The sequence below is a fragment of the Aplidium turbinatum genome, chromosome 2, assembly GCF_918807975.1.
Source record: "Aplidium turbinatum chromosome 2, kaAplTurb1.1, whole genome shotgun sequence".
In the NCBI taxonomy this organism is placed as follows: Eukaryota; Metazoa; Chordata; class Ascidiacea; order Aplousobranchia; family Polyclinidae; genus Aplidium; species Aplidium turbinatum.
Window position 1 is genome coordinate 11,821,597 of NC_137473.1, and position 17,709 is coordinate 11,839,305.

The following is a 17,709-nucleotide window of genomic DNA, read 5'->3' on the forward strand; positions in this document are numbered from 1 at the left end:
AGAATGTAGATGTGAAATTTGGACATGCAAAAAACGTGACATTAAAAAGCTTTGAAATGTTATGTGGTGTCACGGGCGACTGTTACTCATCAGCTGGATAGAAAGAAAAACGATTGAATTTGTTACCCAACAAATAAACGATAACTGGAGTCTGCTTAATAACATCAACTTAAAAAAATTAAGATATTTCGGACACATAGCAAGAGGCAACTCGTCGGAAAATTTAATGTTGACTGGGATGGTACAAGGTAAACGAACAAAACAACGAGAAAAAATGAAATAATTTCACAATATCAAGGAAATTACAGAATTAAAAAGCATGCCGGAAGTACCACTAAAAACAAAAAAAGATATGAATGGGAGATCACAGCTGATCAAACATGATCAATCTGTTAAAAAAGAAGTGGTAGCTCAACTAAAAAGTAGTCTGCAAACGCTGAGTTATTGTAAAAAAGCGTCGATTTTTCGGCTGAGATGCCATGAGCTAATTTTTTTCTCGATTGGAAGTCTTGCACAAATCATAAACAATTATCATTGGTCGTTTGCCTTGTATCAAATACTTAGCGCAAAGAAACTGCTTTGGTTGCATTATTGCATTTTTTAATTGTCTTTAATTGCACTTTTTATATCTACATATTGAATGATAGTTCTTTTGGTGCTTTGTAGGCACTAGAGTTCAAGTGAGGCCAACAATACCAAACAACGTGACACCGTCGACCAAAGCCATTGTAACGTCGGGGTCAGTTGAAACCACAGAAGGTATGTTGGAGCGCTGTTTTCTTAAAGTTTTCTGACAATCAGTGATGGAGCAACGTGTTTGTATCACGTTCTCTTTAAAATATGACCTTTCGGCCACACGCCAGAAATAGGTTGAACCAGTTACAAACGTTGACAACAGCAAGAATGATCCAGTAATAAATCTTGAATTGAAGCAGCAATCGCTGCTTTCCATCCAGCAAATCAGTTCATTTTTACATTGATTTAACGTCTTCAAACGTTGAATCGTAAGAATGTACTGAGCTGCTGGCTGTGTAGGTTTCTTGTCAAAACAGTCACTAAAGTTTTTCACAGGATATCTGCTAACATGAACTCAGCTCAAAAAATCCGTTATTTTCACGTTGATTCAACGTAGTCGAATGTTCAGTAATTCAAAAACAACTGTTTTTCAAAGCTTGGAAGCCCCCGCTACCCTTTCCAGTCCAATGCTGATACTTTACCAGTAGTTTTCAGATCACATTATGTAGCAAAACGTGATAGAAGCATGTCTGTTTTGCGAAAGAAATCGTAAATTTCTCGTATGGAAATAACGTTGCCAATGTTTTGAACTGAATAAACGTAAACGGAGTCTTTGTTTCCAATGGCTTGTTTTCTCAGAAGGTTAATGAACCACAATGCTAGAAGCGTATTGGCGAACGCCAACTTCCCAAAATATACTTCAGTTTTCTGTTAAAAGCTTGACAAGAGGATTAAACCTTTCTGATGCACCCACCAGGGCACATAGGACAAACCCTCCACCCGTATTTAATAAAAAAAAGTGGTCGTATCTCAGCGAGCAAGAGTATCCCTTTTTACATCGTTTGAACCACGTGAGACATTCAAATGATGTAAAACGGTAACTTTTCTAGCTGGTGAGTAAAAGATGAAAGCATTCAATCAATCACTGGTTTATTTTTTTCTCAAAATGACAATACATTGGTACATTACATAGTGAAGTGAGAGAGGAAGGAAGCGAAGGACCATACGAGGTCACCAAGTCAGCTTTCCACCCATTGCACAATTCTCTTTTTTAGATTTTTTTATACCTTTTTTTTTAGTTCTTCTTTCTTTAGGAATATTTTTCTTTATTTGAATTAATTTTTTTCTTCAAACAAAGTACGCCTCACAATAAACCTATGATTGAAATACAATAGTTGTACGTAATGGTAATATAATACTATAACGTAATATTGCGAATCTTTTAACTTTCATTGTTGTGGCACAAAACAATCCTTTGTCCAAATATTTGAATAAAAAAAGGACCATCCCTAGACTTTTCTGGTTCAGGTGACTAAAAGACTGCAGTGCTACAGTGGTCTTTGATGAATGGCTTTGACAATGTTTATCAACCTTTTTTGTAGACATACCAAGCACAATGTTTCAATCCACAACACAAGTAGATGCTGTCCGTGGCAATGATAAAAACACAAATATTCTTGCATCAACCCTATCAAATGCAGGCAGGAATAGAATAGCCTTGACTTTTTTTTTGCATGCCGTTTATGTTTGCTGAATTGCTTACTTTAGTGTTTTCCGGCTGATGCTTGGTCATTGACCCTTTTTGGGTGCAATTGCTCATCAACTGGCTTTTCATATGAATTAGTTAGTTTTGTGGTAACGTTAAAACCTGTACATATTGAGTTTCAGAAGTATTGTGAACACAGCACACAACAGATTTGCTGATAAACTTTGAGTTCATAATCTAAGGTTTTGTTTCAACCATTGTCCAATCAATCCACCAATGAAGGAACAAACTTGTGAAATTGGTTACGTTGACTGTGGTATTGATTACCTTTGGTTTGTTACTGTTCAGCACGGTCTTGACTTAGCTGAAGTTTTTATGGACGCCGGACGGTCTTGTGAGATTTCGTGAACGGTCATGAGAGCATTTGATATCACATGAAAAAAAGAAAAACTACCGCATATGAACAACAAAAACTAATGTAAAAATGCATTATTTTTTCTCACAGCAAACATTTTGGGTAGAGGGTGATCATCGACAGGAAGTAAAACTTTAAATCAAAATCAATTGATAGATTTCTAAAGAGCAGCATGGATCTAAGTTTGTAGTTAGAGCCAAGCGACCTTTTTGTTTCAAGGATACTTCACTTTCAGGTTTCCTATCCCAAATACCTTTCAGTATTTTTGCGGTCGTTGGTCTTTTCAAATACCGGTTTACATTTAAATTTTGTTTGTGAGAAAAGTTACAGAAAAGCACAAAGCTTTTGGAAATCTTAATCACGAAGTGATTTTTTGTATATTCAATTTATTATTAATCTGCAGACAGTCTGGAATCGGAATGCGAGTTTTCTGCTTTTCAAAAGCGACTGAATTGAATTTGCTTGAATACTAAACCAACATCATATTCAGAGCAGTCATTGCTCACTGAACCTATACAATAGACGAGTCACGAGATGTGCAGCTTTTTGAAATATCCGTTTTTAAGTGACTAGGCTTGTTGTGTGTGCAAAACTTTTCGTTTAGTTTCGGTTAGCCTCGTTTTGATTTATGAAGCTTCTGAGTACGACTGAACTACAACGGTGGCTTATCTACTTTCTTGTATGCACGAAATTTGATTTCTTAGTTTGTTCTTTTGTATTTGTCTACGTCAATTTTGACCTGCGATATTTCTTCTTCGTTCGGACTGTCCGTTTGTTTAACCATTTTCCAATTGTCAATAGAGAATAACATCTCATTAAATGCCGTAATATACAAAGTGGGGGAAAAACGAATCAACTATTGACGAAGTAACATCCATCCTAGCCAAGGTCTGTCAATGCATTTTCTCTTGGTGGATTTTTTCTTTGTATGATCCAAATAAATCATCGAGTTTTTACGAAAGTTAATTTTACTAATGCAAATTGTTGATTTTGAAATGGCTACATCTTTTTACAGAGTTGTCTGTCGATAAGTAAAGCAAGGGTTCTATCATTGTCTTGAAAACGAAATTCATTTGAAGATTTTAAAGTTGATTGAAATTTTATCATAAGATGAGAGCAGTCAGGTCTTTGAAACATTTTCCAAACAACTTTAGTTTCGTTTTTTGGGCTCAACTTTTTTTTTACTTTTGATTCTTTGAGTCTGTAGTTAATTTTCAAAGCAGATGTCACGTATGGTCATCTCAAACGTATCGTCGAGATGACACACGCACATGACGGGAAATGGCCCGTTTCGGCTAGTCCGATTCGGCTAGTTCTCTATTCGGCTACAGTCTTTTTCGGCTAGTTTCCTATTCGGCAATTTTTTTTTAAATCCAACGATAATCCTTCTGTAATCCAACAAATTAGCGAAAAATGTTTAAACTATTAAATTGAAATGTTTGCTCACATAAAATCGACATGTATACGAATACGAGGTCACCGTCTGTATGCAAAGTTGCAAACTTAGAATATATTAGAATCCTCAACTATTACGAAATTTTAAATCCAACGACGCCTTCTGTTTATTACTTAGCGATATTTAGTGAAAACTAAAAAGCGAATTAAATTTATTTTTGAACTATTAAATTAAACTGAGAATATATTAGAATCCTCAACTATTACAAAATGCTAAATCCAACGACGCCTTTTGTTTATTTAGAGAATGTTTTATTTTATTCCACAATATCGTTTCTTTTATATATAGTTGAAATTATCGAAGCTTTAGATGAGTGGGGTTTAGACCTAACCACTGAGATCTTAAAACTAAAAAGCGAATTAAATTTATTTTTGAACTATTAATGTTTGCTCAGATAAAATTGACATGTATCCTGTGTCGCCGTCTGTATGCAAACTTAGAATATTATATATTTTATTCCACAATATCGTTTGTTTATAGTTGAAATTATCGAAGCTTTAGATGAGTGGGGTTTAGACCTAACCACTAAGATCTTAAACCATATTTATGACACCGGAAACATCCCTAGTGATATGGTGCGTTCTATAACTTTACCAAAGAAAACCGGAGCAACAGAATACTCACTCCACAGAACAATTAGCCTTGTGAATCATCTAACAAAGATCTTGCTCCGAATCATGATGATGAGATTGAGACCAAAACTAAAATCGGAAATTTCAACAGCACAATTTGGATTTGTTCCAGACAAGGGACCAGAAATGGAATTTTGCATTAAAAATGATAACAGAGAGAAGTGTCCGATCTCCAGACGTTTTTGATTTTGAGAGACATCGAACATATGAATAGAGTAAAGGTTTGAGGACAAAATGTAACAAACTTGAGAAGGATTATCGTTGGATTTTCAAAAAATTGCCGAATAGGGAACTAGCCGAAAAAGACTAGCCGAATAGGGAACTAGCCGAATCGGACTAGCCGAATAGTAGCAGACCCTTTTTACAACCCTAAGTTGTAAAAAGTTTTTAAAACTGTCTGAATCAACTAAAGAAATTGATGCTTCATGTCTCTCAACCTCTGTTCTGATTTCTCCGTGTTATTAAGAATGAAAAGTTATGCAAGGAACCTTCATTAAGGCCGCAACCGAACAATTAAACATAATAAGTAAACAAAATCAGGTTTGAATCAAGGTTACGATTTTAAGCTGAATATTGGTATCCCTTGGAGAAGTGTGTTTAGTTGCACTGTCATTAAACTCAGCTTAAAGCTGCGTGTCATCTCTGTGTATATTCTTTTTTTTCTAACTTTGTGGGATTGTTTTCTGCAGTGGCACACTCCCATCGTCACCAGCAAACATACTCGACAGATATTTCTCTTTCTGTTTTTTGTTTCGTGTGGTACGTTTGTATTGCAGGGTGCAAGTGTCAAACACCTTTGTCATCTTTATGCTCTGCTGTTTTCCAGTCTGAAAATAAATTTTTGTTGCATTGAATCAACGTATAAAGACATTGAGCCAATGCTAAAGAACTGGTTTGGTGATTGAGCTGTTGTTATTACAGCCGCACAAGCAGAGTAAATGCACCACCTAGTTTGGCTCTTTCATGTCCAGTAGATTGTTATTTGTGACAAGATTCAGTGATATGAATCTTATGTTCATATTCCTTGCTTTATCATTGAACCATAGCATGCATTGAACTAATAATTGTTGAGGCAACAAAGAAAGCTTTGAATCCAGACAGCAAATTATGTTTTTTTACATTGATTCAACGTCTACAGACGTTGAGTTAATGTAAAAAGCGGCCGATTTGCTGTCTGGATTCATGTTGGGGCCAGTTGAGCACTCTCGAAGTCAGCTTGTGAAAATAATTATGTATATTTCTGTACTGTACTCATCGGTTAATGGGACTAAGATTATCCATTGCTTGTTCGTTTTTCAGGGGCAAGTCAACCCAGTGTTGCCCCCATTGTGGGAGGGATTATTGGGGGGCTGATTGCCCTGGCAATCATAGTGTTTCTCGTCTACTTTTTCATCATCAAGAAATCCAGTGATAAGAACAATGGAAAACTCCATCAGCCCAATACTGTCAATTACAACCCAGTTCGGTAAGCTTAACCAAAGTTTTTAAAGCGTGTTTTTTATTTTATAAAAAAAAGTATTTATGATTATGATATTGCAGTAGATAATAGTGTGAAAGAGAAGAAGCTTATATATTACCGTGTTACTTGTTTGATTTTGTTTTGCATCAAATGAAATTGTATGATTGTCTATTCCAGAAACACGCGGCCCAGCACACAACACACAAATGATAGTTTAAACAAACAGCGTCCTCCCAGTCCCACCGCCCCCCCACCTAAGGAGTACATGAGTATCAAGGTATGTTGTTGCGCACCACCTCAATTTGTGATTGGCAGTTACCACATCAAGGTATTGTTTTGTCGTTAGTAGAATTGGCAAAGTTTATGCTTATCACTTAAAAATAAAAATTTAATTATTGCTATCTTGTAAAACCATGATTTTCTTAATGGCCGCTTGTAGAACTTTTCACGGCGTTCTTTTGTTTTTTCACCATCTCTGTAATATCGCACACCACAAAATCCGTGATTTTTACATTGACTCAACGTCTGCAGACGTTCAAAAAATTGCCGAATAGGGAACTAGCCGAAAAAGACTGTAGCCGAATAGGAAACTAGCCGAATAGTAGCAGACCCCACATGACGTGCGAGGTCTGTTGGGCTGTCATAGTATGATAGTTTAACTCGCTGTTTGTCTCCGTGCTGCATTTGTCGTGTTAAAATTAGTCGATATCACGAATTTCTCTTTTCTTTGCTACGTCAGTTTCATGCTTTGATGATTCACATCGCCTTTGGTTACTGCATGTGGTGCAATGTTTCATGACGTGGTCATTAGAAAGTAGCTGATACTGGTGGGATATCATAGATGGTAAAACGGCATCACTTGTTTAAAATGTTTGACTAAGAAAAGACAGTTTGGTCAGAATCCGTTGTTTATGCTGAAATTAAATACTGCAGAGTGCTGAACTGCTAGTTTCTACTATATCAATTCACTTACACTCAACAAATCAGATGTGAATTGCGATTTTTTTTTCTGCTTGTCCATCTACTAACCTGAAACAGCGAACAAAAACCATGCACAGGAAGGACTATACTGCATATATGAGCTACAATCCACCATCAAAGCATGTCCAGCCAAAAATCAGTTTGACATTGAATCAACGTGAAAAAGGATTGTTTCCGGGTTGAAAGATGAAATATTATTGGAGACCCAAGCGATGGTTGCTTTAAGCGCGACTTGAACTTTTTGTGGAAGGTTTGGCTTACGAACCAAAGGCGTGAGCTATGGGGATAAATTTTACAAAGCTTGGTTGAGATTAGTTTGTGTTCATAGAAGTCTTTTGTTGTTGTGTTGCTTTTAAACTCTACTCGAGCCAGCTCGTGATCAACTTAAAGTGTAAAATTGTTTTTGTAAACTTATTTTGAGAACATATAAAACTGAGCAACGTCAGCGGGTGTAACACACTTTTTGCTTTAATTTTTGTTTACCCAAAAATATGTGGACATACCCTGTCGTGTTAATGTTAACATGTTACTGTGGAATGCTCCAGACTACTAGAGAGCGGCCAGTTTTTGGTCTTATCGTCCAAGAGGCGCATACCTTTCGCTCCATTTTGGTGACGAATCATAATTAACACATGGGTATTGGGTAGGCAATAGGCATCACGGCTTTCTTCAGGCTATGATAGGCATTATCTTCTTCTTCAATTGCCTTGCCTGAACCAGGCATCGACGGCCTCAGATGAATAATTAGACCAAATGTTCCTATTATATGTTGCATGGATGATTGTTTCTGTGGATGATGATAGGCATTATGGCCGACTTGAAAAAACTTAAAGAAATTAAACTTAATTAAATTGGCTGCCGAGAAACAAATTAAACTTTCTTGACTTTTCGTGTGCTTCATGAAACGGTTAACGGACCTTCATCATCATAATCCATCGTCGGTTTGTTCCCCACTAGTGGGAGTGGCCGATTGTTTCCGCGCAGCAATTATTTTAATCCCTTTTCTCCATTTCACCCTGTCCCTTGTATCTTCCTCCTTCAGTCCGACTTTTTTAAACTCATCTTTCACTTGTTGTTTCCACGTTCTTCTTGGACGACCGCGTTTCCTCTTCCCATCCACCTTTAGATCTAGTGCCTTTCTAAGAAAACTTCCTTCCTCCCTCCTTATCACATGTCCATACCATCTTACTCCATTTGCCCTTGCCAGTTGGTCTATGGTCTCTCTCATCTCTAGCATATCCAACAATTCTTCAGTCCTTTTTTCCCTTCTCGTTTTCACCCCAAAAAATGGAGAAACGGATCGATGCCTTCGAGCTCTGGACATACAGGCAAATGTTAAAAATTTCATGGAAACAAAAGATCACTAACGATGAAGTAGGCCTACTCTCCAAATTCAATTCAAGCAAAATGCTCTTACAAACAGTCAAAAGAAGAAAATTGAAGTATTTCGGACACACAATAAGGCAAAATTCATTACAAAGATCATTAATAGAAGGGAAGATAAACGGTAAAAGAAGTAAAGGCAGACCAAGAATGATTTGGACAACAAACATCACAAAATGGACAAAATTAACTTATGAATGTGCAGTACGCACAGCTCATGGTCGAGAACAATGGCGCATTGTATCCAACCCTCCATACGAGGAAGGAACAAAATGATGATGATGATTTCACCCCACACATTGCTCTCACCATTGACCTTTCCGTTCTTCTCAGGATTGCCAGTTCACTCTCTCTCAATACCCATGTCTCGCTACCATATAGCATTGCAGGCCGCACACAGCTCCGATATACTTTTCCTTTCATCCTTAGTGAAAATATTTTGCCATACAACATTTCCCCACATTCCCTGAACTTTGCCCAGCCCAATCTTGCCCTTGTTGTCACCGCTGCTTCACATCCACCACTTCCATTTATCCGATCACCCAGATAACAGAAGTCTGTCACTGTTTCGATGCCATGGCAGAACTCATCATCATGGCCTTCCACTTCATTCCTTCCTTTACTGCATTTCCCACAAACAAAACACTTCGCCAATCTTGTTGCGGCTCTCTTGACATTAGCACATCTTGCATGTACCCACTTTCCACATTCCTTGCATTGCATTGAATTTCTCATCACTCTCTTGCCACATATTCCACAGGGATCTACTTTGCTCTCAACAACTGTTCCTTCTGCTCCACTCACCATCACTTTTGTTTTTTCAAGATTCACCTTCATACCCTTGGTTTCAAATGCTTCTTTCCATTTCTCAAACTTTCTCTCCATTCCCTCCATACTATTACTTGTCAAGACCAGGTCGTCTGCATACAAAATTTCACTCAATAAGCCCTCCCTCACTCCTTCAGTTACAACGTCAACCACAATAGCAAATATCAGAGGTGACAAAACTGATCCCTGGTGTACACCAACCTTCACAGAAAACTCGTTTGAATAATTTGATCCAACTCTCACTTTTGTTCTTGCATCCTCATACATAGACATCACAGCTCTCACTAATACCTCCGGTATACCTCTTTTCCTCATTGCCCATTCCATCACTTTCCTTGGTACTCTGTCAAATGCCTTTTCTAAGTCGACGAAACACATATATAGTTTTCTCTGCTTCTCTCGGTATTCGTCCTGCATTCTTCTCAATATAAACAGAGCATCCACTGTACCTTTTCCTGGCATAAATCCAAACTGCATATCATTTAATTTCACCAATGTTCTCAACCTCTTTTCTAGTATTCGCTCCACAATTTTCATTCCATGCTCTAGTAGTTTTACACCTCTATATGCACTGCAACTTCTCACATCCCCTTTTCTCTTGAACAGTGGAACAACAATACTATGCTTCCACTCCGGCATTCCCTCTCCATCTAATACCCTTTGGCTAAGTTGTAGCATTACTTCAATTCCCAACTCTCCACTTGCTTTTATCATCTCTACGCTCACTTCTGATGGACCGGCTGCTTTATGCAGTTTCATTTGTCCCATTGCCTCCACCACTTCATCACGAGTAACCTTTCCCACTGGACCCTCCACCAGATCAACCTCTGTCATATGATCCCGTACATTCTCCTTATTTATAACTTTTTCCATATGTTCCTTCCACACTTCTCCTCTGCTTTCCGGGCTGAAATGCAACTTCCCATCTCCACTCCTTATACATCTTCCCCCTACAATATCTTTCCCATCCTTTTTCATTTGCTTTATGAGTCTGAATACTTTGTTTTGGCTTTCCCCCATTTTATTAAGTTCCTCCTCAGCACCATTTTTCATAGCTCTTGCAACAACCCTCTTTGCCTTCTTTTTCATACTCTTATACTTCTTTTTATTCTCTTCTGACCCATTTTTGCGCCACTGCTTGTATGCATCTCTTTTCTGTGAAATCGCATGCTTCACCTCCTCATCCCACCACCATGTGTCTCCACGATCCCTCCTCACTTTCTTTTTCCCACATACTTCATCACGTGCTGCTAGGACACCTTTCTGAAATGAAGCCCACAAGTCCTGCGCACTCATGTTTACCAGCTCTTTTGCTCTTTTCACAAACTTAATTCTCGTTTCTTTTTCCTCCAGTTTCCACACATTTCTCACAAAAACTCGTTCATTCTTCACAATTTTCTACACTTTTTTCATATTTAAGTCTCCTACTACTAGTCTATGCTGCAACTCCCACGGAATTACTTTCACATTTTTCAAGTACTTTCTCTGTTCCTGCCCAACCACAATAAAATCAATTTCCGACTCATGTCCTCCTGAGCTGTAAGTCACCTTCCTTTTCTCTTTCTTTTGAAACCATGTGTTGGTAATACAAAGTTTCCTTTCATCACAAAATTCAAGTAGCATTCTTCCTTCCATGTTTCTCTCCCCAAAACCATACCCTCCATGAATGCCCTCGAACTCATTTGCTTGTTTTCCAACATGCCCATTAAAATCTCCTAATCCAAACACCAACTCTTTTGAACTCCGTAAATCCCATTCCTCTGCCAAAACATCATAAAAATTTCCTTTTCTAAATAATCCCTACCACTTTGAGGTGCATATGCACAGATTAGCCTCACTATCTCTTCAAAAGCAAGTACCATTGTCATCACTCTGTCACTCCTTCTTCTAACTTCTATTACTTTCTCACATAATTCCTCTTTTACCAAGAAACCAACACCACCGATTCCTGTGTTATTTCCTGACCACCATGACTTATATCTCCTCCCATTGGCACCTAAAAACCGCGCTGACTGTCCCCTCCATCTTACTTCCTCTAGGCCACATATATCCACCCTTCTTTTTCTTAGTTCTTCACATATTTCAGTTCCTTTACCACACAAACTTCCCACATTCCAGCATCCGATTCTAACACCATAATCTTTTTTCAATGTTTTTTTTGTTTTCTTGGAACCCAGAGATTCTTCGCACCCCTTGCCCATCTAAGGGCTGCTGGGGACTAGGGGCGATTTTTAGCTTTTGCTGCATTTAAATAATATTTTGGAGCATAGATTTTCCAGCCGGATGCCCTTCCTGACGCTAACCACAGTTATTGGCGGTGGGCCTAGCCTTTACTTAAAAAAGTATTTCCTGCAAGGCAGCAGGATTTCTAACAAGTTTTAGCCAACCAGTCGAGGTTGTTGCATATGAGGTGGGACGTGGACCCACTTGTTAGTTTGGTGTGTGATCAAGACCAGTGTTCCCCGAGACCCATGGTGTAACAATCCATGGCGACTGCCCAGGGTTCAAAGGTGCTACTTGTACCACACACTTACCACACACCTTGTAACCGTCAAACAGACATTGTCTTAGTGCTTGAGTTGCAGATGGATCAGTGTTTTGAAATTAGCCGCATTTTATCAACGGAATACATTCTGTTTAAAACTGTCGAAGCAAGTTGGCTCTGTGAAGCTTTCCTGCAGAAGGATGTCGACAAGAGGAATGAAGACATATGACACTGAACAGTGGCTAGACTAAAAGGCTACTAGAAGACAGTCAGTCGTTGGCCTTTACTTCCCAGATAAGCGAACCTTCTGTTCCATATAATCGCTGAAAGATGTCACAGTTGTTGGTGATACGGTCTACTGCTAGTTCCTCAACAATGCACTTGCAACAAAAGAAAGGCGCCACTCCCTATTAGTGCGTGGTTAAGCAGAGAAGCGGACTTCTGTGCGAAGCTATTTGAGACGCATCCATGCCTTTATCAAAAATGACGTGCATAATTATAAACAGGTCCACAATTAATTTACTGCAGTGAATAAAAGCTTTCTAAAATTCCACATGTGTTTTATTGTCTTGGCTATACTTATGCCCAGTTGTTGACGATTTAAAATGGCGAGAAGGTGAGAAAATCAACTTTTGCCTGTGTGGCTGGGTATGTCATTAAGTCTCATGCCAAGCCACGAACTCACGACTACCCGCTACTAATAGATCTCTGGCCGACGTTTTTCTGGCTGTCATTTTGCCTATGCAGCTGAAAGACAGGTCTGGAAAAAATAAGGAAGGCGGGAATGAGATTCCCGAGAAATTTGCCGGTCACAGGAAATTTTTACTGTAGGAATCACGTTACTAACGTCTTTCATTCACCGTCATCGTAATTTGCTTAACATTAACATTCCCCGTCATGGTATTCGCAAGAAAGAAGGTTTACAGCAATGAAATCGGAGAAAAAGTCCAAATTTCGACCCACCCTAATGGATAAACGCAAAAATACGCTCGTTTTTTTTATGAATAAAGCAGCTAGACTACATTCTAACTATAAAATAAGGTTGTCATATTGCGAGCAATGCGATATTGTGATGACTGTTAACCGTAACTGTATTCATTTCAGGCGGAAGTGCAAACTTCATGATTGTAAGTATTGTAACTAAAGTCAGTTTTATACTTTGCTTAAAATATTGTAAGGTAGAAGTTAATTTGTTGCAATGTTTATCGTGTGATGTAAGATTTTAAACACTGCTCAAGTGCAGTTTGTCGGACACAATTTCCCAAACAACTGTTCTGCTTACTTTGGTTAGACAATTATTTCCAGCCAACCTGTCTGGTATCACTGGTCGAGATTGTATTAATCTCGTAGGCATTTGGGCAATATCGCATGACAACTGATGACCACTGTACTTGAATACCGTTCCAAAGTCTTTTCTTCGCCAATCATTGCTGCATACGATTTTTGCATTAGTTTTTAATTTGCATTTAGTAGTTGTCTTCATATTTTGTGTTATGCCTAAGGATGAGGATTTAGATTATGTTAATGAGAGAACAGGGAACCCAATGTCTTCGGTAAAGAAGACACAGCAACGTGTTCTCTATAGACCTCAAACCGACTACATTCAGGCGCTCTTATCACCCAATTCTTAATTTTAACTTCTATGATTATTATTTGAGGTACTTTGGAAATGAGTGCAAGTTTAATTTTGCTTTTCTGGCTTGTTTTAAAGTCAGGACTTCGATTTACAGCAGCGTTTCTCAACCTGGGAGTCGCGACCCCTAAGGGGGTCGCGAAGGTCCTGTCATGGGGGTCGCAAAGAATTCCGGAAAAATGAAAAATGTTGTAGCAATTACTTTGTATACAGTAATGTCGGAGCAAGGGACTAATACTAATTGGTTGCAACTTGCACTGTTACGAAAGAGAATTTATGGGCTGTGGTCAGGGCTGTACACAGGGCGAAAGAGAATGCGTAGCTCGGTTGTAGGCCAATTTACCATCGTTTGTTCAAGTAGAACGAATGGACTGAGTCAGCCTGTTTAACAGTCTTAAAGCGTTAGTTGTCGAAAAACCTTGGTCGGCAAAGTGAAGAAAATTGCGGTAAAAGTGAAAAACAAAGTTGTCAAAAAGCATTTGTCTAGATCAGATTTTAATTATTGTGCTGTTGCGTTCAGTGAGTCAGTAAACCTATTTCAGTGTTCCAAAATATTTCAGTTCTATAGCCCAATTACCATGGACAAGAAACGAAAATATTTTGAAGAGCAGTGGCGGCTCGTCATAAGGGACTGCGGGACTACAGCCCCCCCCCCCCAACATTTTTGTGCATATGTGAATTTATTACATGTAGATAGTTTTGAAAAAAAATTTGTTTTTGTAAAAAACAAATTGTATTACAAAAATTAATTGGCAACTCTGGGTCTGCAAATTTTGCAGGTCCGGTGTTGCTTGTTTTGTTTATTATGACGTAGGTTTTTCAGAAAAAAGTTTTCTAGCATCACTGAACAAGCGCTGTAGGGACTGCAAATAGAACAGACCCTGGTCATGGATTCCAACTTGGTTCTCGTAAATCTTTAGGATAAGCGTGTGGAAGCTATCGGTGATTAGATGAAGGGATCGTAGGTTACTTTACTTGATCTGTGCTTTGAGAAGTTACTGAGACAGACTAGTTTTGATGTGAAGTAAAGCCAATTACTGTAATTATTGGTGCTCTTTCACAATTCGCTCTGTTGGTCAACTTAACTGGATGATGACGTCATGCAACGTCACACAGGTTGGAATGGACTATTATAACGGAGGAAGTACGAGGTGAAAATGCACTGAAAAACACCTGAAGGAAATTGTCTCCCATTGATTCATTTGTTGTTCAATTTCAACAAATTTGCCATCGTTGGAAAGCACAAGCATAGATCTAACCAACCAAGTTAATACCAAGTCCCATAACAGTACTAGCTCCATCTGGTGGCCACCTAAACTTGACCAAATTCAAGCCATTATCAAAAGTTTACTTTAAGTTAAATGATAAAAACATTAAACGACAGCCAATTGAAAGAACATGTTACGGTACTGTGTTACTAACCCTAACTCAGTGCATTTATAACTCAGTCCGGTATAGGTTTATAATTATTTATATTAGGTTAGCCTACTGGTTGATGCAGCCCCCCCATGTTTTGAGACCACGAGCCGCCACTGTTGAAGAGTATTTAATGTTTGGCACTACTTCCATAGTTAGCAACAGCATTGAGAAGCCACAGTGTGTTTTGTGCAATGTAGGCTAGTTCTCAGTTGCTGAATTTATGATGCCACCAAAGTTAAAACGGCATTTAGAAACAAAGCATTCCAATCACATCAGCAAGCATTAAGAATTTTTTCAACGCCATGAGGCCGGTTTGAAACGCCAAACATTAAAAGTTGTGACATTCAGCAGTTCTTTGAAATTAAATGTTATTGAAATGTATTTTTGTGCTAATTTTTTTAGCTTATCTATAGAAAAGAGAGCAGGAAGGGGTTTGGAGGCTGTATTAAACACCTAAAAGGGGTCGTGAACCACAAAAGGTTGAGAAACACTGGTTTAGAGAATAAGAAGCTTGACCCGCCATACGAGAAAGATCGTTTTGCCTGCAAGTTGTCGAAGTGTTGAGTTGGTTTGTCGTGAAACTTGACTTGTGTAGTTGGTTTTGAAACGAGATGTTCTTAGTTGCGTAATACGCTTGTCACAAAGAGTAAAAACTACTCGGATTTAGTACGACCTTTTTAGGGTGGTGTTCAGAAGGAATCTTGCAACACTCGATTGCTGGGAAACATATCTTTCTAGTGTAGTTGGATAAGCGGGGTTTTACGTCTATTTGAGGCCGAGCACATGCTTTTAATTATAAGTTTATGTGGTTGGAACTGCGTTAACTACGTCACTTGTGCAGCCTATCCGATAATGTTGTTTACAGTTGGCTGAGTCACATCCCAAAATAGCCATTACGTCAAATCATGGGATTGCGTTGTCTGTGAAATACACTTCAGTAATTCCGACTTTGTTTGTGTGGATCGTTAAGTAGCTTGTGCTGTCGGTTTATATCAAGTGTGAATATTTCCTGGCTTTGAGCCACATAAGACAAGCCTAAAATTCTGTCGTAACATTTATTTTTTGTTTTGTTTAGCCATTCGAGTCGTGGTCATTGCGGGATTTTTCTCCTACTTGCTAAATGACATGAAGTGAAGTTTGAGGCACAAAGCAAGTCGGCCACCATTTCGTGATCCTTCCTACACTATTCACTGCACAGGAACTTTCCCTCATTTCCTGTTCCTTCCATGGACTTCTAAATAGTAGAATCTAGACTGGAAATGCAGTGGACAACAGTAGGCCAAACAGTTGGTACAACAGTGGGCCAACAGCCAAGTAACTAACCCTGTTGGCCCACTGTTGTACCAACTGTTTGGCCTACTGTTGTCCACTGCGTTTCCAGTCCGGATTCTACTATTTAGAAGTCCATGTTCCTTCCTACACTATTCACTGCACTGGAACTTTCCCTCACAGTGATACTTTGTTTCACGCGTTAAAACTGATAAAACGTCTTAAACATCTTTTTATTACATTCTGTCTCCAGAGTCTAGACCAGGGGTGCGAGACCTGTGCCTAGGCGGTGCGGGCATGCTGAATTATCAAGGTTTGTTATAATATGAGGCATGGCCACCTGGAGATGCGGCCTGATTTGTCACATTTTGCAGATTTTAATTACAGCTACTGCTAGTGCTTGACTGACATTTTTTGAGATGTTTTTACTTTTTGCGGTTTCCTAATGACATAAAACTTTTTTTGTTGCCTTGGGGAAGCAGTAGCAAATGAGAAAAAGTAAGTTGAAAAACGCAAAATCAGACTGTTATTGAAAATTAACAGTCTGACTAAAATCTTCGAAATCAAATTTTCTTTGTTTTTCAACATGTGCGGATGTTAAAACCTATTGTGTCACCTGGAGAAAAAAATAAAGAAAGCGTAAAAATCTAATTTTTAGAAAAATTTATTTAAACGTTCGCCCAAAGTTAGAAAAACCTGGAAATTTCTGCAAAATGTGACAAATCAGGCCGTATCTTTAGGTGGCCATGTATGAGGTAAGAACCAAAGTTGTTTTAACAAAAATTTCGAACTGTAGGCGTCTATTACTTTTCATCCAATCCTAAGAGGGGGTGCGAGAACTGGTTGGCAATTTCACGGTGGTCCCGACAAGGCAAAAGGTTAAGAACCACTGGTCTAGACCTAGTCAGTAAATCAGTCATTTTTTACATTCTTTCTTTACAATTTACTATTAGTCTTTGTACGGGTGTCGGGCTTTGCGTTCAATCATCCATCAATCGGGAATGGCCTTTTCCTCTTGTAAATATGTTGCTGAGGAACAGACTACATCATCAACGATAGTACAATCCAAGCAACCTGATGAAGTTGAAGTTTTGCGTGTCTTGGATGATGAAACCAAAGACTGGTTGATTTCATGTGGATTCCGGGAACATCGCCAATCTGGGGTAGTAAGAGGATACATCCTTGGCCCCAGAGGCTCACACGACTAAGGAGCATCGAAAAAAATGACTGATTTACTGGCTGTAGTGTTTTTACATCGTGTTTGAACATCGCCAATCTGGGGTAGTAAGAGGATACATCCTTGGCCCCTGGGGTTTTTTTTTCGCTGAGACTTTTCGGTCATTTGTCCGAATTGACTTGAAAAAATTCGGTCAATTTTATTTATTTCGGTCATTTTTAGTCATTTTTGGTCATATATAGTGAATTGACTATATATTTTTTTCGGACATTTTTCTAAAAAATCGGTCAATGACCGATAAATGAGCGAAAAAAAAAACCTTGGCCCCAGAGGCTCACACGACTAAGGAGC

General features: G+C 38.6%; 1 protein-coding gene across 1 annotated transcript in view; it reads left to right on the forward strand.

Moving 5' to 3' along the window:
* The window catches only part of LOC145764566 (uncharacterized), a 35,408-nt gene extending 19,221 nt beyond the window's left edge, over positions 1–16,187 (forward strand). Inside the window, exons 10-14 of the mRNA XM_082576190.1 lie at positions 667–759; positions 6,024–6,189; positions 6,361–6,460; positions 12,965–12,987; positions 15,988–16,187. Of these exons, the coding sequence (XP_082432316.1) occupies positions 667–759; positions 6,024–6,189; positions 6,361–6,460; positions 12,965–12,985 (380 nt within the window). The 3' untranslated portion in view covers positions 12,986–12,987; positions 15,988–16,187. The remainder of the gene's footprint in view (positions 1–666; positions 760–6,023; positions 6,190–6,360; positions 6,461–12,964; positions 12,988–15,987) is intronic.
* The last annotated feature ends 1,522 nt before the right edge of the window (positions 16,188–17,709 follow it).